This window comes from Diospyros lotus, chromosome 2 (assembly GCF_014633365.1).
Source record: "Diospyros lotus cultivar Yz01 chromosome 2, ASM1463336v1, whole genome shotgun sequence".
Taxonomy (NCBI): Eukaryota; Viridiplantae; Streptophyta; class Magnoliopsida; order Ericales; family Ebenaceae; genus Diospyros; species Diospyros lotus.
Window position 1 is genome coordinate 403,438 of NC_068339.1, and position 23,444 is coordinate 426,881.

At 40.0% G+C, this 23,444-nt stretch overlaps 1 protein-coding gene and 1 non-coding gene across 8 annotated transcripts in view; one reads left to right on the plus strand and one right to left on the minus strand.

Annotated features, from left to right (window-relative positions):
• Positions 1–19,947, minus strand: part of LOC127794264 (E3 ubiquitin-protein ligase RING1-like) — a 45,107-nt gene extending 25,160 nt beyond the window's left edge. For 3 of the 7 annotated variants that reach the window (XM_052325219.1, XM_052325220.1, XM_052325216.1), the window contains exons 1-2: positions 18,374–18,490; positions 622–1,055 (exon numbers count right to left, since the gene is read on the minus strand). In XM_052325219.1, the coding sequence (XP_052181179.1) occupies positions 622–701 (80 nt within the window). In that variant the 5' untranslated portion in view covers positions 702–1,055; positions 18,374–18,490. Of the gene's footprint in view, positions 1–621; positions 1,056–2,762; positions 2,829–18,373; positions 18,491–18,564 lie in introns of those variants that run through there. The other 4 variants (XR_008021589.1, XR_008021588.1, XM_052325217.1 and 1 more) reach the window with 4 other exon arrangements.
• Positions 7,218–7,298, plus strand: LOC127796134 (small nucleolar RNA snoR35). The gene has a single exon (XR_008021961.1). It is a non-coding gene; the product is annotated as a small nucleolar RNA snoR35 (small nucleolar RNA).
• Positions 19,948–23,444: the final 3,497 nt, after the last annotated feature.

Here is a 23,444-nt window from a genome sequence, read left to right on the forward strand (position 1 = left end):
TCCTTGATAAAAGGAGTTTCCGGGGGCATGATGTTCTTTAAAGATATGGCATTGGAGTGGCTTTATTAGATGAACATGATCTCTGGTGAACGATGTGTATAACATTTGGCAAAATTTGCCTTGTTCATCAAGGTAAAGATTGGAATGATGTGGCATGATAGCTCCACCCAAAATGAATCGTTCTTTTTTCTTTTTTGGGCCATCAGCAACTTAATGTCGGTTTGGACATTATGCATTCTTAACAGTGGTAGAATGGAATGGTATGGAGAAGCAGAAAATTTCAAGTCCGTGGCTGTTGGCCTCTAGAAAAATCAATCCAATTTTCAGGTTTCCTAGTACCAAGGGGAAGGAAGGACAAGAGTACATATAAATCAGTAAACAAAATGTAACTTCACCACCTTCCTTTATGACACTTCGCTTGATTGGCATGATCATCTTTGCTAACGCTACATCCTAAGCAAAATGCTCCTTTCCCCCACTTACATCGTGGGGAAAGGCAGTGAAACATTAGCAAGATATGAATCGAAAGAGGCGAGAGAGCGAGACTACCCTTCCCTTGGCAATGAACAGAAGGGCGTCACATGCTAAAATAGTCGTGCTCTTAATGCAGTTCAAATATACCTGAAAGTAACAGCAACATGATTCTGCTCATTCCAACATGACTTGACTCTAAAAAGAAAAGGGAGCAAAGAGACATCCATAAGACGCAAGTATGGTCAAGATATGATTGTACAGAATAAGAAACCTAATGAGGCACATGAATTCACCATGAAACTTTAGTATTACAATGAATTCAGCCACTGAACATTAACAACTATTGTTATAATTATCACCAAACAATAAAATTGGACCTAGCACTAAAATGTATAGCAGACTTCTTCATGTTCCGGATGGTCACAGATTTGCTCCAATTCTTCACTGCCACCAGAATTTGAGCAGATGATCGTTATAACTTTTGAGTATAAGAAACCAACACTTGATGAGGCACCAGTGTAACACTGGAAAATAGCATTCCGAATCAGCAGTCACACAAGGAGATGAGGCACCAGCACACACTGATTAAAAGAAAATGATAAGAGGTCAAATGCCAAGGCAACTGTATCCTTATATGCCAAGTGACATTCAGCTAGCAGGTCAATATAGTTAGGGATCAATTATGGAAAAGATATCTTTCCGCACAGTACTAAATATTAAGAAGTTAAAAGAGCACCTTGAGTGACAAGTAGGACGAAGCAACATCTTCAATTCTTCCACAATAAAACAGTCAGAAAGATGATGGGACTCAAGTAGGGATGTAAATGGGTCCCAAATTATTCTCATTTAAACACGCACAAAACACACACATATACATATATATACATTTTAATAGCTTTTCAAGTAAGCCTTATGCCTATATTTCCCAATTATGAATTTTCAAATTTGTTCTAATTTTGAATGGGGCTACTGGGAATTTTCATATCTATCTGCATGGGGAACACATTTACAGCCCTAGACTCTAGTGTAACACATCGCACACAGTTCCATGCAGACAGAAAGCTCTGTAATGAGTCCAACCTTCTCCAAAGACCAACACCATTTCATATGGTAGCAATTTTGGGGATAGTTAAAACAATATGCATTAGTAACCTTTTCTTTACGAATAAGTGATAAAATTTTATATTAAGAACCAACAAATGACGCAAACAAATATTAAAAAATTAAAAGTCCATCAAAGCCACGGAAACCAACCATACAAAATAGAAGAAAAAACTTGCAATTCAGTAAAAGAAAAACTCATTCAGGTGCCAAGACGAATATATTTAGCAACAAACACATTTACTGGAACTGTGTGTGGTCTTCCGCACTTTAGACATCTATTTTAGTATAAAGGAAACATCCCAGTCTGGCCTTTTCTTTGCCCAAGTCCTTCCAGGATTTCAACTTCCCAAAATTACCTTTCAAAGCCATCAGGTTTCTTCTTCAGTTGAAGGATAAATAGGTAAATCAGAGCATAATTTTGGATCTATAAACTGCCAGCTGATAATTAAAAGTTTTCATTCCTCACTCTTGTCAATCACCAACTCCAGGAAAATTCTACCAGCCTTTCCTGGAAAAGTCACTGTTACCCTTTATCACCACCTATCATTAATCAGGCATCATTTTTTCTCTAGATGTGTTGCACTCTTTGTTATTCTGTATTGAATGCATAATATATACCACCACCTATTTAACTCCAGTAACCCATATTCATGATTGTTGCACTCTTTGTTATTGTGTATTGAATGCATAATATATAACACCACCTATTTAACTCCAGTAACCCATATTCATGATACAACAGATTTCAGCCTGCTGAAGGTTGCCTATGAGAATGTTTGCTCCAATTGCCTCCAAACTCAAGTATCTCTTTTAAACTTGATAGAATTATTTGCAAGGTATCATAAACCAAAAGATTAATCACATTTCAAAGTGCTGCATGATTGATAATGATCAACCAACAACATGAGGTTAGAAGTGATCAATCTTATTATGATGTTTCAAGCGAAGACATCCTTTTAATACTGGAATTATGTAAGATATGAAGAAACCCCATCTTCACTTACATATAAAATAATAATATATATTTAAAATGGCAGGGTGATACTGAAACTTTTTAAAAATCAAAAGTAGGTCAACTAGAAGCTTCGCTTTCACGTAGTCCTTCTTCCTCAATTGCCAAGATTCAGTCAAAAACATCACTTTTAATGACAAATAGACCTGACGTAGAGAAAGTAGGTAATTACCGTGTAATGATTATGTTGAAACCTCAGGTCAACTTTTTTCCTTTTTATGGCCAAACTATGGATAACCTATTAAACACATAAAAGATTAGATACAACATGCAACTATGATCAAAACTGCATAACATTTCCTGATTTAGCAAAGCAACCAGTGCTACTTCCTATGAGCATCAATGTTAATTGTTTATCCAGAGCTAACTTTCTTTTCAAATTTTTTATCCAACAACTTTCTTATATCTATCTAATAATAATTTCCTTTCACTGTGTTCACATAACTCCACCTATGGATTCCTATTTACAACTAGCTCCAAGTTTGGATATAAGAGAAAGGTTGCATTAGGTAGCTAATAACCAGCATAAAACCCATCAAACCAAACAACATGAATTCTAGACAAATTGAAAATCATTGGAGTGTAACCCTTCATAATGATGCGCTGCATTGCCAATGTGTAGTGAAAAATGAGTTAGGGCCATTGCACAGGCACCGGATGCAGTGTTAAGTCAGCAATGTCCTCACATTTTCATCAGGATGCGAGTAAAGTTAATATTAGGAATTTGATAGGAAAATCTATGGAAGGGATTGACATGATGATAAGGCACAAAATTAATATGATGTGTCTCCAAGAGATGAGATGAATTGAAGAGAAGGATAAAATGCTGAGAAAATATGGATATAAAACTTTGGAAATCAGGGAAGGAATGAGTTAAGAATAGGGTGGGGATTTAATAAGACTTATAAAGGATGGGGAAGTGGATGTGAAGACAATTAATTGAGAAATAAGATTATCATATCTAAAGAGAAATTTTTGGGAAGATTTAGAGGGGTTGGTATAAAAAATACATAGAGGAGACAGGATCATTATAGGAGGTTTCACATGCGTAAAATGCCTGACCACACAATATAGACTCGTGGTCATTGATGGCCGTACCAAAAAAATGGCAGAAAGATGATATAGAACAAACCCAAAGAATCATATGGTGGAATTTAAAAGGTGAAGAAACAAACTATTTTCAAGGAATAGGTGTGGCAAAAGGGATTGAATTATGAAATGACAGACAAACCAAATGTGGATTGAAATATCTACTACCATTCGTAACATGGTAAAAATGATTCTAAGGGAGTTAAAAGGGAAAAGTGTTAAATCAAAAGGTGTATTGGTCCTAGAATGAAGAGGTAAAAGAGGAGGGGGAATCAAAACTAGGGAAGCTTGCTACAAGACTTTACATAAATGTGGTAATGAAGAAATCATAAAGAGGTTAGTTTGGCCCAAAAAACCAAATGTGGTAATGACAAACAAACCAAATGTGGATTGAAATAGCTACTACTATTCATAATATGGTAAAAATGATTCTAAGAGAGTTAAAAGGGAAAACTGTTAAATCAAAAGGAGTATTGGTCCTAGAATGAAGAGGTACAAGAGGAAAAAAAAAAAAGAAAGTAAAAGGGCAATTAGTGAAGCAACACCAAAAGCTTATAAAATTTTATAACACCAACTTGATACAATATATGGAAAAAGCAATATGTGTGTGTGTGTGTAAAAACTAGCTAAAGTAAGAGAGAAAAACGAGGACTTTGATCAAGTGAAATGCATTAGAGACGAAAATTTAAAAAAAAAAAAAAAAGAGGAGTTACTAATAAATGAGGGGGCAATCAAAAAGACATTGAAGGAATGTTTCTTGAAGTTATTCAGTAAGGTGGTGAAATGTATGTTGGGCATCTAAATAACTCTAAAGAAGATAAGGATTAAATGTTCTATGTATGTATATGTCCGAACAAAATAAAGAATCAAAAAAGATAAATGGTAAAGCAGTTGGACCTAATAATATCCTGATATAAGTGTGAAAATGCATAAGGAGTCCAAAAACCAATTCAGTTTCATGTTGGTAGTTCAATAATGGAACCCATATACTTGTTGAGGTGCCTAATGGAAATGTATAGCAATAAATAGATTTGGAAAAGGGTTATGCCAAAGTTCTTAGAAATGTCATAGTTTTAGAGAAGAAAAAAAGGCTGAATTTTTTATATACATGTTATTAAAGACATATTATGGAGCAAAAACACATGTCAAAACATATGGAGGAGATACTAAGGCTTTTCCAATTACAATTAAATTACATCAAAGATCTACATTAACTTCTTACTTCATTTCCAACAATAGATGAACTCACTAAACATATCTAAGCAGAGATGCCTTGACATATGCTACTTGCAGATAACATTGTGTTAATTGATGAAACACAAAAAAACATGAATGCTAAACTCGAGATATGGAGGAACACTTTAGAATGTAGGGGCTTTAAGATAAACAAATTGAAAATTGAATATATGGAATGTAAGTTTAGTGAAAATGAAAGTGTAAATGATATTATGGTAAAACACATACCAAAAGATCAATTTAGATATCTTGGATCGACCATCTATAAAGGTGGAGAGAGTCATGTTGCTACCATAGAATTAAGGCATGATTAAAATGAAAAGTGCATGGGTATCATGTAATAGTAAGATTTTATTAAAGTTAAAAGAAAAATTTTATAAGATAACTATAAAACCAACTTTGTTGTATGGCATAGAAAGTTGCAATAACACACCAACATGTGCAAAATATGAACGTAACAAAGATGAGGAAGTTAAGATGGATGTGCACTAATAAAAGAAAAAATAAAATTAGCAATGAGATTGGAGAATTTTTTTTTAAGGCATTACTCCCTCCTTCCCCATGCTTTGTGCCTTAACAACTAATGTACACCAATCTCCAAGTACTAGAAGACATGGTTAACTTTGCACTTGACGAACATGGACCATGTCTTAACATTTTTTGGCACGTTTACCAGCTAAAAAGTAACACCATCAACTTGTTATGATTAGGAACTCTTTTGACAACTCAAACAATGTTTCCAAGTGCCAATTCTCTCAACTCCTTACCCGAAATCAATCCAAAACAACAGAAAATAAATGCAATCAAATCAGAACAGAAATAAGAAACAAGAAAGAAAAACGCAAACCACAAGATGCCAATTTTATCCTGGTTCGAACTGGTTTACACCAGTTCTATATCCAACAGTCAAACACCCCCTTGAGTAGATTTCTTTATTCAGTATGAATGAATGATCAGTACACAACAAAGATCCCTTCCTTCTATTTCCCGAGTACAATAGGACTTTGCTCCCCAAGATTACAAAGCCATCTCTCAAACTCTAGCCTTTCTCTCAGGGCCGTCAAAACTCGTTACAAATAGAAAATGAGAACTCCCTTTTCTCTCGGCTACCCCTTGCCCCTTATTTATAATAGTGGGTGGATATCCCAATATATCCTAACTGGGAGTAGGTAATTACAATTTTAACCCCCAAACATATACCGATAACATTTAGAAATTATTTCTAACTGCCTATTGTCACGAACCTAGGGTTCGTGATAAGTTAAAGAGGAATTGGGGAATGAAATCAGAATTGTAGGAGGGGGAAATGGGGCAAAAATGGGGGGAGAAATCAGTAGAAAGGGAGATAGTAATAAAGAGAAATAAGAGGGAGATTTGGAGAGAAATGTAGAGAGGAAAATAGAGATTCAATATCAATTTTTCAGCATGCCTTCTCCCATGGAATGGGATGAATATATATAGGTGCTGTTTGGTGTGGGTGTGAATGCAGCAGATCATTCCCCCTCCAGCAGTTACAACAAACTATTTTGTCATTTTCCTAAGGCCTCACATGTGGCCTTTCCGATTCTAGCAAAATTGATAGTTGGAATATAGGTGCAACAATTAAAGTAAAAGAAATACAGCATAGCTATTCTAATTAACTCTTGGGTTGTGACAATTCCCTCTCCTTAAAAAGTTTCTTGTCCCCAAAAAACTTATTACGTTGAGCCGTTCATATTCATCCAATTCCAGCTTTCTCTATCAGTTTAATGCTTCTTTCCTTCTTTATCCTTCTAGACTTTTTCCTCTTTTCTTTTTCCTCAACCGTAACAACATCATGACTTGCTGCCACATCGACTTCAACCCTCTGTTCATCAATCAATGCAATAGACCAGCATTTGAATTTTCCAACTGGAGGGGAAACCAATACAACAACTGGAATTTTGTTCCCTTCAGCAAAACCTACAACTTATTCAGCTACCTCCCTTAGTGTTTTTTCCAGCTACAACCCCTTCGGCAAAACCTACAACTTCTTCAGCTACCTCCCTTAGTTTTTTTCCAGCTACAACCGGCCTCCAAAGTTCCTCACCCCTTTGAATTTGCTGCTGGTCGAGAGGACTACTTTCATGATCATAACTCAGAGAAAAATTTCCTTGGCTGAAAGAGAAATCAGCATCTCTTTCTTCAGCAAATGTGTACTGCCCCCTTGAATGATCATGTGAGCTGCCATTAGATATCTGAGAAAGAGCAATAGGGAGATTGTTTGAGGCTAAACATCCACTAGAAAAACTCCCAGCAGGCTATTGAACTCCTTGAATGGTTCCTGCATGATGAAAAACAGGTAATGCAGCACCAGATTGAGTAGAGAATGATGTGGCAAAAGACGTCCCAGTACTCTTTGGAATATTTGAAGTCGACCCATTCATCCCACAGCCATGTTTTGCTGCAGAAATATCAACAGCAGCCTCAAAATGTAGCAATGGAGGTTTGTATTCTTTCCTTGAATACCCATACCAAGGTTGTTTGTGAGCATTAACATCAGGAGATGCTGCAACTTCACTTCCAGCCAACGATTGCTCGATGATTGACACCTAACCAGGTGTCTTAGCACTAGTAAGAGTGCTTGAGAGGCTGTCAATTGATTGATTGCCTTCCTCCAATTCCTTTTCCTCACTTTTTTCTTCCTTCGGCTTCTCCATTTTAAGAAACTCCTCTTTGTTGAAACTTCCATGATAGTCATCAAAGTATTCGGCAGGAAAATTGTAATGATACTCTTTAGATAGTATCATTGCAAACTCTTGCAACTTCTCGTGAAACATTCGACCGAATTCCTTGCACACTTCATCAAACCCACTGCTGGTTCCTTTGTCCCTTCGGCTAGTCTCATTCTCAAACTTCTTTTCCCAAATTTGATGCTTCTGGTCAACTGAAAATGTAGCATTCTTTGGCTGCCATTGAAGCTCCATTCCAACTAAAAATGAAGCATTCTTTTGCTGCAATTTAGGGCTCATTTGCTCCATGTATGCACTGCACCCCTTGGCTGCCCTTGTTTCCCTTTGCTCACAGCCTCAAGCACCAACAACCCACGAGTTGGATAAGCTGGAGGAGTCCACTTCCCACATGAAACCCACCAAATCCGCTGCGCCAATCTGATCTGCAACTGAGTTTCCAATTAAGGCTGACTAACGCCACGGATAAACAGCCTCCAGAAAATCAATGGACTCCAAAATAGCTGTTATGCCTTCGCCTAACTAAATTAATCAACTCTGCTGCTCTGAATCACTAAAAATCTCAGTCGAATTCGACTTGCTACTCCCGATTTTCGTATAATAATTACCGAAATTATTGACCGAGGGTCACTCACTTGCTGCGCCTTCCATGTTCGAACTGAGGGGGCTCACTTGCTTGGAGATTTACACCTTCGTCTCCTCAATCCAAATCGATCAGCCAGCGCTAGGTTACCACTTCAACTCCGGCTCACTAAAATCGCAACCGCGGATGGACCTCCTGCTCGCCTCCAAGAAAATCGATCCACTCTTCCGCTTCTGTGGCTTACGGTTAATGAACGCCTCCTCACCCATTGCTTCCAGAAGTCACCCAGACTTAATTCGCCTCAAATGGAATCCGCAGAGATTTGGGTTGGTTTCGCCTTCAAGTCTGGAGCGTCACGACAGCACTCCTGACTGAAGTAGCTCTAGTACATGGTCAGATGAATAAACCGTCGGGAGCTCGTTTGAGAGTCCGTTTGGCTGCTTTGCTCTCGTTTCGGTAATGGAGGAAGAAGGGTGAAGCAACTGAAGAAGGCCACTCGATTAACTCAAGCAAAAGGAGTCGACGGCCAAGGAACTGCTCTCGCCTAGTATTTCTGAAATCTGGTAGCAACTACAATGGGTTCAAGAAGTTGCCCAGATCCTCTTCTTACCATCTGGGTCGAAATCACTGACCAATCAAAGCGACAGTACCCCACAGAACTCCAGTTGGAATTCTCGATCAAAATCGCAACACCCAGTCGCGCTTAGAGGAAGATTATTGGTCTGGTCGGACTGGAATTCTAGTTTGGTCGCAACTCTCTGGGCCGTCCGCTTCACCTGTGACGAACTCCGCTCGCCTTGGACAGTCGCAACCTCTGGCTGTCCACGTCAACACCTTCGACGGACTCCTTATTGAAATCCTAATAACTGGCCGAGGATGGTAAGGCTCTTATACCAATTGTCACGAACCTAGGGTTCGTGATAGGTTAAAGAAGAATTGGGGAATGAAATCAGAATTGTAGGAGGGGGAAATGGGGCAAAAATGGGGGGAGAAATCAGTAGAAAGGGAGAGAGTAATAGAGAGAAATGAGAGGGAGATTTGGAGAGAAATGTAGAGAGAAAAATAGAGATTCAATATCAATTTTTCAGCATGCCTTCTCCAATGGAATGGGATGAATATATATAGGTGCTATTTGGTGTGGGTGTGAATGCAGCAGATCATTCCCCCTCCAGCAGTTACAACAAACTATTTTGTCCTTTTCCTAAGGCCTCACATGTGGCCTTTCCAATTCTAACAGAATTGATAGTTAGAATATAGGTGCAACAATTAAAGTAAAAGAAATACAGCATAGCTATTCTAATTAACTCTTGGGTTGTGACACCTATCTACCCCTTTACCGACATAAACACCGACTTCAACAAACTTCTAGTATAACTCGAGACAACATTTTAACACAACTAAATTATATCTATTAGCTTCATTACCAATGGAAGTCAACCCACCATCAAAGTGGTTTACCCGACCTAACCACTATAAACTGCATAAAAAGTTAGTTCCCTATTTTCTCCTTTCCAAGCTCAAACTTTCTCTCCATGTCACTCTCCCTTTGTCTTGACCGGCTTAGATTTTCATCTTTAGAAATCCTATGCAGCCTCTATGCCGAGCATCAGTTTCCAAGGGCCTCCACTACCCTGCTAGCACATTGACAGCCCAAAATCCTGTAAAGGATCTGTAATAAAAGAATAGAATAACTTTATTTTTAAATTATTTTTGTATTACGAAGAACTAGGGTTATTTAAAAAAATCTTTATTACGTTCCTGGATTCCTTTACAACTTCTTACTCAACCACCATAAAATTCTAGTGCACAAAGTTACTAGATTGCAGCATAACCCACAAGCAAGTCCAAGCAAGCAAGCAATCTGCCAGGTTCCAATTATTTCCTCTATTTCAGCTTTACTTGTAACCCAATGAGACGAAGTCCAAAAGGAAAAATACTTGCTTCTATCCCTAGAACCAAAAAACCAAATGGTGCTGAACTCAACTGTCATGACCCTATGAGAAATAAAAGAGTATTATTGTAATAAGATAGAATAGTTTGTTAGGGATATTTTAGCAAGTGGTTAGAAGCACATGGGAGCATGTGTTAGGCTGTTAGAAGGCAAATATGCCTATAAAAGATTGCTATAATTGTTTGTTTTGTTATCCAAGAAATTAATGAATTGAATCTGTTTTCCTCCTCTTCCAAATTCTCTCCCCTTTCTTGATTTTCATCTCCCTCTTTTCTGTTCTTCTAATCCCCCTAATACTTCTTCTAATCTCTCCCTCATTCTTCCAATTTCCTCCTTAATTTCCTTCTATTCTTGGCTTTAGCTGAATCGGATTCTTCCGATTCCCAAACTAATCTTAGGTTAAGCCCTAGGATCATGACAAATTGGTATCAGAGCAATCAATCCTTGGCTGTGGTTGATTCGATTAGAAGGCTAGTGCAATCAATTTTAGTCATTATAGTCCATGGTCGGGTGATTCAACAGACTCAGTAAGTTCCAGAACTTTAGGTCTCGGAATTAGATTCCGACGCATGGAGGTAATTGACGGCGGATAGGCAGTTGCGATTTCGAATTAAAAGGCGTCATAGATTGAGGCGCCTTGTAAGAGGCTAAACTGAGCCGATTAGATCACAAGAAGTTGCGAATTCCAGCGATTGCGGTAGCAAAACAAGGCTAGGCAACTTCAGTGATACACAAATTCAAGGAGCTATCTGCTATTGGTCCTCAGCCCAGAAGGTCGTGACTGGAGTGGGTGACCAGAGGTGAAGCGGACGGCCCAGAGGGGTGCAATTGTCCAAGGCGCAATTGTCCAAGGCGAGCGTGAGTTCGTCGGAGGTGAAGCGGACGGCCCAGCGAGTTGCGACCAAACCGGAAGACCATTCCGACCCAAACCAATAAGCTTCCTACAGGTGCGGCTGTGGTGTTGCAGTTTTAATCGGCCATCCCGTTCGAAATTCTGTGGGTTCAATTCGATTGGGCGAGGAAGTGAGTGTCGCGGCCATTGTCAAATTATAGTCGGTGATTGGGCAGAGCCGGGGAAAGGAAGCTTTGATGCATCATGAGCTGGGCTATCATTGGCAAGAAGTTTGTGATTGGTAGCGATCGTGACTGGAGCGGACAGACAGTGAAGCTTCCGACCGGTGCGTTGCTGGTGCGACTAACTTGAAATAAGCTAAAGCGGATTCAAGGCCAGGCGATTGTGAACTAGACGACGTCACAGAGAGGGGCGATTGAGAGTTTATGATTTGCCAATCCAGAAAGGGGGTTACTGGAATTAGATGAGAAGTAGAGGTACGTTACTGCTTGTAAATCACTTCACGATCAATGTTTCAATGTTAAATTATGGGTGATTAGGCAGCGATTTTAGTGGGTAGCGACTTCATTTTGGAGGGTGTGCATGCAAATCAGTTACTCGATCAATTTAGGTTGTGGCGAGTGGACTGGTAGTTAACCCGTCTGATTTCGGAACCGAAACTGAACGCATAATAGGTTGAGAGCAGAGGATTTTATTGGGTGCATCACAATCGCTCAAAGCAAGCACTGTAGGACGAGAAATTGGAAGGCGATTGAGGCTGGGTCGATTGCGAAAATAGGCGATTGAGGCTGGAATGTTTCTAGCGGAATTAATCTCTAGTGGTGGCTTACGGTGGTGATCCAGTGGTAGGAACGATAAAGTTCAGAAGGCAAAGAGGCATATGCAATTGAGAACGAAGCAGAAATACGATTCCAATTCGATTTTTAGGCTGCTGAAATTAATTTCAGCCAAAGGAATTTGGGTGTTGATAAATGATTTCTCAATTCCGATTTGAAGGGCTAGAGTTGGATTACTGTAGCTGAACAATTAGTCCTGGGTTGTGGTTTCCAATTCAAATTGAAGGCTACTAAACAAGGAAAACAACTGCAAAAAATCAGCAACTCCACTAAACAGTCATGACATTGGATGCTCCTTTGGAAACTTGGAGAGAAGGTTGGGGCGCTTTGAGAGAAGGGTGAATGGGTTTCTAGATGAAATGAGGGATCAACTACAGGGTCTCATGGACATGTTCACCTGCCAAAGTCAATCATCCATGAAGAAACTGACTCCAAATATCCTAGAGAATACTGAGAGGTATGCTTCCTCTTTCTCATCACCACCTCCTTCATCTAATTGGAATGAATATGAAAAAGAAGTGAGAAGACATAAAGAGGCAACTACCCAAAGGCTGCAAGGGGAGATGTTTGGAGATCGATGTTTGTCTAATGTGGTGGAAGAATTCTACAAAATCAAGAAAGATGGGTCAGTAAGGGAGTAAGAAATGAGATTTGAAGAGCTGATGGCCTTGATGCTCAATCATAACCCCTATTTGACAGAGTCCTATTTCGTTTCAAGCTTCTTAATTGGCTTGAACGAAGAGTTGAGGCCAATGGTGACGGTGTTTCAGCCCAAGACTCTCAAGCATGCTGCTAGTAGTGCCAGGCTCCAAGAATTAACATTGAAGGCACTGAAGAAGAAACAGAGAGATAGAGATGCTGATGGAACAGCATGGGATCAAGCAAATGGTATCAAAGGACCTGAAGAATCTTATATTGACTCTACGGAAATTGACCCTAAGGCTGATGAACTTGGACTGGCAGTAAGGAAGAAGCTGGAGATTGAGAAGAGGCATTCTTTCGATGGGATTTTGGTTCCGAAGCAGGCTGAACTATCCTTAACTTGGGATGAAATAGGCAATGAGAAGGTGAAGACAACACTAGTTGAAGGAAAGCTAAGGGATATAGCGAAAGAAGCCAAAGGTTTTGCTAAGGGGAACATAGCTTCTGCTGCTATACTGTTTTTTACTTCCACTGGCAATTCTAAGTGGCTGTCTACTGCATTGAGGGATGAATCATTGGTTGGAATTGAAGTTGCAGCAGCTCCTAATGTTAATGTTCACAAACAGCCTTGGTATGAGCATTTAAGGCAAGTTTACAAGTCCCCATTGCTGCATTTCGAGGCTGTTGTTGATATTTTTGCGGCAAAGCACGGCTGTGGGTTGAATGGGGGTACAATACCAGCAACTATGGTTGTAAATCTGCTCTCCTTATTTGTAGTGGATGGTAATGAAGTTTTTCCTAATGAAATTCTGGGCCAATTTATACTTGGAATTAATCTTGGAAACCTAAGAATGAGGAAGAAGAGACCTAAAGGTAGAAAGAAAGAAAGGAAGATGATCCTCATAGAGAAGGTTGGAATTGGATGAAGAGCAACGGTTACTCGCAATAAGTTCTTGGGGACAAGAACTCTCTTAAGGAGGGGGGAATTGTCATGACCCTATGAGAAATAAAAGAGTATTAGTGTAATAAGATAGAATAGTTTGTTAGGAATATTTTAGCAAGTGGTTAAAAGCACATGAGAGCATGTGTTAGGCTGTTAGAAGGCAAATATGCCTATAAAAGATTGTTGTAATGATTTGTTTTGTTATCCAAGAAATTAATGAATTGAATCTGATTTTCTCCTCTTCCAAATTCTCTCCCCTTTCTTGATTTTCATCTCCCTCTTTTCTGTTCTTCTAATCCCCTAATACTTCTTCTAATCTCTCCCTCATTCTTCCAATTTCCTCCTTAATTTCCTTCTGTTCTTGGCTTTAGCTGAATCGGATTCTTCTGATTCCCAAACTGATCCTAGGTTAAGCCCTAGGATTATGACATCAACAAACTTAAAAAGGGATAGATCAGAGAGAGAGAGAGAGATGATTATTGCAGTGAACTCTAATTATCAACACAAATATATGTATATATATAATAGTGTTTAAAAATGAGCTGTTTTCTTCCCCATCTTTTTGTTTAGTTTGAAGCCATGTACTAGTTCTAATTCCTCATATATTATGCTGTATAAATAGACTTTTTTTTTTTATAAAGAATTGTATCTGTTATGAATTGGCAAGAAAAAAACATAATTTTATTTCCAGCCTATAACTCAATATTTATACAGTTTAGGAGAAGCACTCCCCACTTCCTTAAATTAAGGATTTACACAAAACCCCACCTTGAGGGCCATAACTTCAGCCCACTAACAGATAATACAACAGAAAACAAACCAAATAACTGTACAGCAAAAACAATAAATCATAAATCATAAATAATTCTATAAACATCCTTATTTCTTGACACTCCCCCTTAAGCTGGATAATGGATATCATCCATTCCCAGCTTACTTAGCCTTTGAAAGGCTGTTCCAGGAAGGCCTTTGGTAAGAAGGTCTGCTAGCTGACTTCCTGTAGGCACAAATGAAGCACAAATTAGACCACTTTCCAGCTTCTCTTTTATAAAGTGTTTGTCAACTTTCACATGTTTAGTACGATCATGCTGCACCAAATTGTGTGAGTTGTTATCACAATACAGCTTCGTATGATCCTTCCATTTGACCTTCAGATCTTTTAAGACTATTTTAATCCATAATAATTCACAAATCCCAAGTTCCATAGACCTAAATTCAGCCTCCGCATTTGATCTTGACATCACATTCTGCTTCTTACTCCTTTAGGTAACAATATTTTCCCCCAAAAAAATACAATATCCGGATGTTGATCTCCTATCAACCATTGATCTTGCATAATCAGTATCTGCATAAGCTTCAAGGGTCAATTCTTGTCCTCTTCTGAATAGGATTCCTTTACTTGGTGTGCCCTTTAGATAATGCAGAATTCTGTGTATATAGTCTTTAGGTGAATTTCCTTGGGATTGTGCATAAATTGGTTAACCACTCCCATAGCATATGCTATGTCCGGTCGTGTATGTGCTAGATAAATGAATCTCCCAACTAATCTTTGGTAGAGACCTTTATCTATTGCTACATCATTTGGACTGTTACCTAGCTTATAGGTGGGCTTAATAGAAGTCTTAGCTGGCCTACACCCTAGCATACCAATCTCTATTAATAGATCTAGGATATATTTTTGTAGTGATATAAAAATACATTGCTGAGAGTGAGCTACTTCAATACCCAAGAAGTACTTCAGCCTACCCAACTCCTTAATTTTGAATTTCTTTACTAAACACTACTTTAGGCTTTCCATTCCCTCCAAATCATCTCCTGTCATTATGATATCATTCACATAAACTAGCAAAACAACGATTTTTCTAGCAACTGAATGCCTTATAAATAATGTATGATCTCCTTGGCTTTGTTTGTATCCCTAATTGAGCATGGAACCTAGATGTCATTGTGAATGAGAGTAAATGGAAAAGGACTTCTTTTAACATTCATTGAAAAGGAAGTCCTATGTTTTGCAAATTCACATGTGTCACACTGGAAGTCTAATTCATTTAATCCTTTGAACAATAAAGGAAACATAATTTTCAAAACATTAAAAGAAGGGTGACCAAAACAAAAAAGTTGTAACCAAATCGTCTCTCTACGAGATTGAGAGGATTTAGTCATACATGTCATAGGAGATGTTTTGGCTAGCCTAGGTTCCTGTCCATTGCTTTGTTCCTCAAGAAAATAGAGACCTTCCTTCTCTTTAGCATGCCCAATCATTTTCCTCGTGTCCTACTCTTGAATTTCACAATAGGAGGGATGAAAAACCACTCTATAATTAGAATCTAAAGTAAGTTTCTAGATTGAAACAAGGTTAGTGAAAAGTTTAGGTACATCCAGAGAATTTTTTAAGGTAAGATGTTCATTGATATAAACATCTCATTGGCCTGCTATAGTGGTAGTTGTACCATCAGCAATGGTAATTTTTTGATTGCTAGGAAAGGGACTATAGGACTCAAATTTGTGAGAAGAACAAGTCATATGATCAGTAGCACCTAAGTCAATAATCCAAGCATTTGAGAGAGCAATATCTGTGGCATTTGGTCAATAAGAAACGGAATAAATACCTAAAGAGATTATGGTACAAGTACCTAAACTAGTAGATTTCTCTAGGGATCCAATCAATTGCTTTAATTTAGATATTTCTTCCTTGTTGAACTCAGCCATTACCGGTTCTGAATGCTCCAATTCCCTAGCCTGTTGTGTGTTAGCCACATAAGCATGCTCCTATCTCTTCTGCTTGTGCTTTACCTTCAGCTTGTGGTTTCTCATGTAACTTCCAGCAGTTATCTATAGTGTGTCTCGGCTTCTTACAATAGGTGCACCATAAGAGATCCTTGTTAGACCGTGACACATCTATAGGTTTTTTAGTCTCACCTCCTAGATTTTCTGCACTGGAATGTTGGATCTTTCTTGTCATTAGTGCTGAGTTTTCCGTTGTATGAGTCTCAAGCATGACTCCTCTCCTTCCTTCCTCAGCTTGGACAATGGCTATAGTCTCATTTAGAGATGGGTAAATCCTTTTTTCCTAGTATCTGGACTTTTACTGCATCAAAATCAATATTTAGGCTAGCAAAGAATTCATAAATCCTTTCTTTTCCAACAAACCTTTTATGTAGGGATCCTCACTACATTTCATTTTAATACACTAGTAGTGATCCATTTCCTACCACAGAGTTTGCTAGAGATTGGAATACTCAATGATCGAACGGTTTCCTTGCTTGGTTGTTGAGATCTTTGTTTTGATCTCATAAATTTGGGATGCATCTTGAAATTTGAAATAATGCTTCATTGCATCCCAAATTTCTTTAGTTGTACCTAAGAACATAACAATATCACTTATCTCAGGAAGCATAGAATTCCATAACTAATACATTACCATAGAATCCTCTTCATCCCAAGCTTTGAAAGTGAGATCTCCTTGTTTAGGTCCAGTACTTAGTAGATGGCTTAGTTTGCCTCTCCCTTTCAAAAAAGTCCGAACCAATTGAGACCACTTCAAATAGGTCTTACCATTCAACCTATAGGCTGCCTAGATATTCTGCAATTCTCCAGCTGATGGATTGCTTTTATTCTCCCCACAAACAATGGCTATAACTGATGCTGTAGAGGTGCCACTTCCTTCGGTTGAGGTAGACATAGCTCCCAGATGAACTGCACTTGAACTTCTCGGGTCACAGGATAGCTAGGCTTAATGTCTCGGAATGAGATGTGAGTTTCTTTAGAAATCGGATGCCTTTATGGCTCTGATACCATGTTATGAATTGGCAAGAAAAAACATAATTTTATTTTCAGCCTATAACTCAATATTTATACAGTTTAGGAGAAGCACTCCCCACTTCCTTAAATTAAGGATCTACTACCCAACTACTAGTCTGAACACAAACCACACCTTGAGGGCCATAACTTCAGCCCACTAACAGATAATACAACAGAAACAAACCAAATAACTGTACAGCAAAAACAATAAATCATAAATCATAAATAATTCTGTAAACATCCTTATTCCTCAACAGTATTAGGTTGAAGAACAGGCTTTTTGAAGCAGCAGATTTTCTTCTCTATGCCTAGTCATTGCTGAGTGAATTGAGACATATGATTCAACAAAATGGATTTTGCTTGGAGATAAATGCGTTGGAAAGCCATGAGTTGCTCACAACCATCTTAATGGTAGTTGGGTAGGGCGCATATGGCTGTGAGCAGCTGAAAGGGGTTGTCAGCACTGCTTATGGTGTGAGAACTTCTAAAAGACTTGTTTCTCAAGAAAAATTTGACTAGTACTGGACTTTAGAGAGGATGTCGATGAACTTACAAGGATGGTCTAAAGGGCTATGCACAAAATATGCGTGGCTAGTTGTGGCCTTAAAGGGGAACTTGTCAGGGACAGCAGGGTGCTGGAACAGCCCTGCAGTGTGTAAATAGCAAAATAGGCATGTATTCTCATTGAACCTAAGAGACCACTCTGATACATAGGCAAACAGCTAGAAGCTGCTAACTGCTCTGCAGTGCAGGGATGCCCCAAAACAGACCCTGTTATGGACTATGGTTGACAATTAGTGTCAAGAGCATGTGTAGGACTCAGTCTTGGGCATACGCCACTATAGCAATGCATCAAGGAAGTTAAAGAAAGGGACCTGGTCATTGGCCACCACATTTTTATTAATTCTTTGCAATTCATAAGCCAGCAAGAACTTTCATTTTCTTTCCTTCTAATTCATGCCTGTATTCTATTTTATTGGGGGATGCTTGGGTGCCCCTTTGGGGACATGCCATCTAAGCAATAGTAACTAATTAGATAAGCATTTCATGGTTTATAAAAGTATAGTTCTATTTAATAAGAGAGAGTTACATTACTATATTATGGAATCATTCCCTAACTTCTAATGGATTAGTCACTCACCCAATTGATGAAGTCCATCCTTGTTTTCTTCTACTTTTCATATTGGTTGCAATCAGTATGAGTGAATCGAAGAAATAGTCCATAGAGGAAAAAACTCTCCGAGTACAACAAACTAAATGCAACAGAAAACCCAACTAAGTACAACGAGTCAAACGAAACACAAAAGCCAATAGTCATGGGATTTATCATACCAAAAAAGTTTCTCAGTCCAAATCTTCTTCTCTTGCCTGGCCTCCTGAGTTTGATTCTCCATTATTGTTACCACTGTTGTTGCCAGCGCCACTGTTGCTCGTCTCTGCAGGTGAGCCAAACGCCCTAAATGGCCAGGGCAACGTTATCCTAAACCTCCTTTCAGCCGTGCGTGGAGTCTGAGGATTCTCCTGAGATGCCGCACCACCACCAGCACCATCACTATTACCAGAAGTCGCAAGGCCAGCGCCCGAACTTGCAGATACCGTGGTTCCCCGAGTCTTACTCTCATAGTCGGGATCATCTGTAGGCAACTCATACCGACAAACTGGACAAGAATTGTGGAGTTCCAACCAGGGCAGGATGCAATCACTGTGGTAAACGTGTTTGCAGGGCATCTGCTTTGCTTTCTCGTTTAGTTCAAAAGTATCCTTGCAAACTGCGCACTGCGAATAATCTGAAGCAAGCAATTCATCGGTAACCTTAACGGTGGGAAGGGCCTCCACTGCAGACTTGGAAGCAGGAGGCGTTCCGTAACGATTGGGATCGTTTTCAGTAAGCTGCTGTATGAGTTGCTCAAGCCCAGGGCCAATAAAGTAATCGCCTAGATTGGACGGAAGCCGGAACCCCGGATCTGATGAGTTGTTCTCGATGACGAGCTGGATGTTGGCACCCCCGGCTCTTAGAGTATTGATGTAATTATGAAGGAAAGCGAAAGGATTGAACTCCTCGGATGGTGGATGGAGGGTAGGGATAGGGGATCGATTGGGGGGAGCACCAAAGAGAGCGGAGAGATCGGAAGGGTTTGGAGATTCCATGGAAGCGCCTCTGCCAGCAGTGGACGTTGGGAAGACGATCGGGAAGCCGCCAACGCCGGTGGAGAAAGAAGAAGGGAAGCCAGGGAGGTTGTCGGAGGAGAAAACAAAAAAGGGATTGGGAGTAGGGTTAGGGCTAGGGCTAGGGTAAGGATTGGGGAAAGGAGGCTGATCATCATCCACCCATTCTTCGAGGAAACCACCGGAGCAATTGGGGCAAATGAGCTCGGAGGTTGGAGTAGGCGTAATCGAGACCGTGCCGTGGCACTGGTGGCAGAAATATCGCTGAGGCTGAGGGGCGGCGGCGCAGCCTTCACCGCCGCACCCGCTGGAAGAGTTTCCAGGGGCCGACATGCTAGGGAAGTGAAACCGAGAGCTGCTTGCTGATTGCGCAAGGCAAGTGAGAGGGCGAGACCGCGAGAGAGAGATTATTTATGATAGCTGTTGCAGAGAGAGAGAGAGAGCGAGAGAGGGCGAAGTAGCGTGAAAATCAATGGGGCGCAGAGCCGCATCGATCTATACGACCACCCACCGCTCCCTGGCTGGCTCAGCGCCAAGGTGAGTCCCCACCGTGACCAAGGGTTCGACGTTGGGCTCCAATCTGCCGCTCATGCCACGTCTCGGGTGACCCAAAATGAGCCCCATGAACTAACTAAGGTCCCTTAATAGTTTAGGTGGCATGGCTATGACATAATGTTGCCCGACCGGCCAACATTTCAATTCTGTGTATATTTATACTCACTTGTTTATTAATTATTATTTATCAAATAGGCATATGACATATTTTTTTTGGTGTACTTTTATGTCATCTTATTTATCGATTTATTAATAAATTTATAAAATGATTTTTTCAAAATTTCATTTGTCTATTATTATATTTTCAAGTATTTCTCACACAAGTAGTATCTTATAATTTTTTATGTAAGCGCAAAAAAAAGTTTAAAATTTTTTACACGAATAACTTTCTTATCATTTTAGCCTTTCTTTTTATTTATAATGAAGGGATTGACATATATAATCTAATCTTTAAAGAAAAAGCATTTGTAATTGTAATAAGATTTTTACCTAGTCTCCACGTTATGATCTGGTGATCTGCGGGTGTAACTGTGATCTGTCTGTTTTCTGCAATCTGGTAGTTGTGAAATCTGTGGTTTTTAGGATTTGTATAATACGTCTGGTTCATAGGTAATCTTCAACAATAATAAATATCTAAAAAGACAGTTATATAGGTTGTGAATATCTCTTAAGTATTATATTTATTAGTAACTACTGTGTGGGAGTAGGTGATCTCCATTTGAGGGGAAGGGGACAAAAAAAGGAGAAAGCAGAATGAAGTTGTTTTCAGTTGCTATGCATGGCTTTCTAGTTTTAATTATTTTTTTGTTGTAAATTTCATGAATCTTGCAAATTTGGTTTCCATGTTTGTTATTAATCCAATGGCTTAAGATCTCGGTTGGATGAGCGTCAAATTTATAGGAATTTGCTCTCCATAGAATATGTTGAGCTTGTCTAATGCTTACTTAGCTGCAGTAATTGAGCAAGCTATTTCTGTTTGTCACTGAATATTAGTAGTATAACCAGATAATCAAATGTCTGCAAAAATAACCTATTTCTTCTCAAAATCAAATGATGTCAGAACTACATTGAAACCATGGTCTTTTATAATTGCACTGTAGCTGGTTAGATCCAGAACCAAAAATTTCCATGTTATGTGGCAGCATGCCTGTATGACCATGGATTCTTTCCGTGAATATTTTCCTCCCTGCCTCTTCAACAACCTACTGTATCTGATCCTTGCTGTACTAAATTTGATTTGATTTAGCTCTAGTTGAAGAATCCAGAGGATTGGTATTGTTGGGGGGAAGGTATTGGTATTTAAACACTCATGGAAACATCCTATATTTATGAGAAGGGGCAAGTTGTTTACCTCTTTTGAGATGTAGCATTATCCTTTCATTTGTAAGACTACTTTAGCTTTGTTGTGTTAGCCCCAAGTTAAGATTTGTGTATTTTATTTTGTAAGTTTGACCATCTGAGCTGTGATTTTCATGTTTAGCACTTTCTTATTTATTTTAGTTGCATTTTCCAAGTGTCATGGTGTGCATGTTTCAGGGCTCCACGATGGGCTAGTGTGAACCTGGGGATATTTATATGCTTGCAATGTTCAGGATTACATCGGAGTCTTGGTGTTTATATCTCAAAGGTTATTTTTGTATTTTTTTTATTGTTGTTATCAAAATACAATAATTAAAATTTATGATGTAGGGTCCACTCGAATTTGGTGTCGGGTGAAGTTAGGTTACCGTAAGAGATGTCGCCTCAAGAGAAATTGCCGTTAGGACGCTCGCTGCAAGGATTCACCACTAGCTTGGCCACAAAGTTTCGTCACAAGCTCTCGCCATTAGCTTTAGCCATAAGTTTCGCCACAAGCTTCACCACTAGCTTCGCCATAAGCTCTCGCCGTTAGCTCTTGCCACAGGACTTCGCCACTAGCTTCGCCACAAGGCTTCGCCACAAGCTTCGCCACAAGCTTTGCCACAAGTTTCGCCACAAGGCTCCGCTGCTAGCTCTCGTCGTTAGCTCTTGCCACAAGCTTCGTCACAAGGCTCCGCCGCTAACTTTGCCACTAGTTTCGCCACAAGCTTTGCCACTAGCTTCGCCACAAGGCTCTGCCGCTAGCTTCACCACAAGATTCGCCACAAGGCTCCGCTGCTAGCTTCGCCACTAGCTTTCGCCGCTAGCTCTTACCACAAGCTTCGCCGCAAGACTCCGCCGCTAGCTTCGCCACAAGACTTCGCCGCTAGCTTCGCCACAAGCTCTCGCCGCTAGCTTTTCCTTCGCCGTTAGGCTCGCCGCAAGGATCCGACCCTGTTAATGCTGAGAAAATGGGTTAGAAGGCTCTCCGGCCCTAGTTCACGTAACAAAGCAATGACTTCCTGTAATCTTTTCATATTCTCCTCATTGGACATTTTGAGTTCGTCATTCTGTTTCTTCAGGTCCTCAAAATTCTCCCGCAACAGTTCATAATCTGAGAGTAAGACCGTGGGTGGAGCTATTCTTGAAGTTCCCACTAGGTTTCCATTTGGAATTGAAGATTGTCCAAATGAGCGTGGTTCTTGACTGACGGGCACTGCATGGGGGACTTGTTCCTTTCGCCCTGTCGCGTATCTCCTCAATCCAGCTATGTGTGCTTTTTCTTGCTCTGAATGCTCCATGCCCCCTAGTCCGGTGGTATGGTTGCATTAGAGCATAGGAAGGTCCTCAGAACGCACTTCGTTGTTAGGGTGATCTACTGAAAATTCTAGTACTGTAGAGTGCACCTGGTGGGAGCTTTTTGCGGCTCCCGTCCTAGTACGAGCGCTCCTTCGGGTGGGGTCAGGCGGGCTCGTCCAACTGTCTGATCTTGTCCCTCTTGGCATTTTGTGCTGAAATTGGCTATTTGTTGCGTTTCCCACAGACAGCGCCAAATTGTTGTTGCCAAAATACAACAATTAAAATTTATGATGTGGGGTCCACTCGAGTTTGGTGTTTGGTGAAGTTAGGTTGCCGTAAGAGATGTCGCCTCAAGGGAAACTGTCGTTAGGACGCTCGCCGTAAGGATTCACCACTAGCTTGGCCACAAGGCTTCGCTACTAGCTTCGCCACAAGCTCTCGCCATTAGCTTTCACCACTAGTTTCGCCACAAGCTCTCGCCGCTAGCTCTTGCCACAGGGCTTCGCCACAAGTTTTGCCACAAGCTTCGCCACAAGGCTCTGCTGCTAGCTTCGCCACTAGCTCTTGCCACAAGTTTCGCCACAAGACTTTGCCGCTAAGTTCGCCACTAGTTTCGCCACAAGCTTCGCCACAAGACTTCGCCGCTAGCTTCGCCACAAGCTCTTGCCGCTAGCTTTTCTTTCGTCGCTAGGCTCGCTGCAAGTATCCGACCCTGTTAATGCTGAGAAAATGGGTTAGAACGCTCACGGGAATCTTCCCCGCGAAGGCCCTTCGATGCCAAAGTCAGTCCCCAATCCCGATGAATATTCACGAAAAAATAGTCAAAGTGTATTCAAAGTGATAAGTTTTACCGA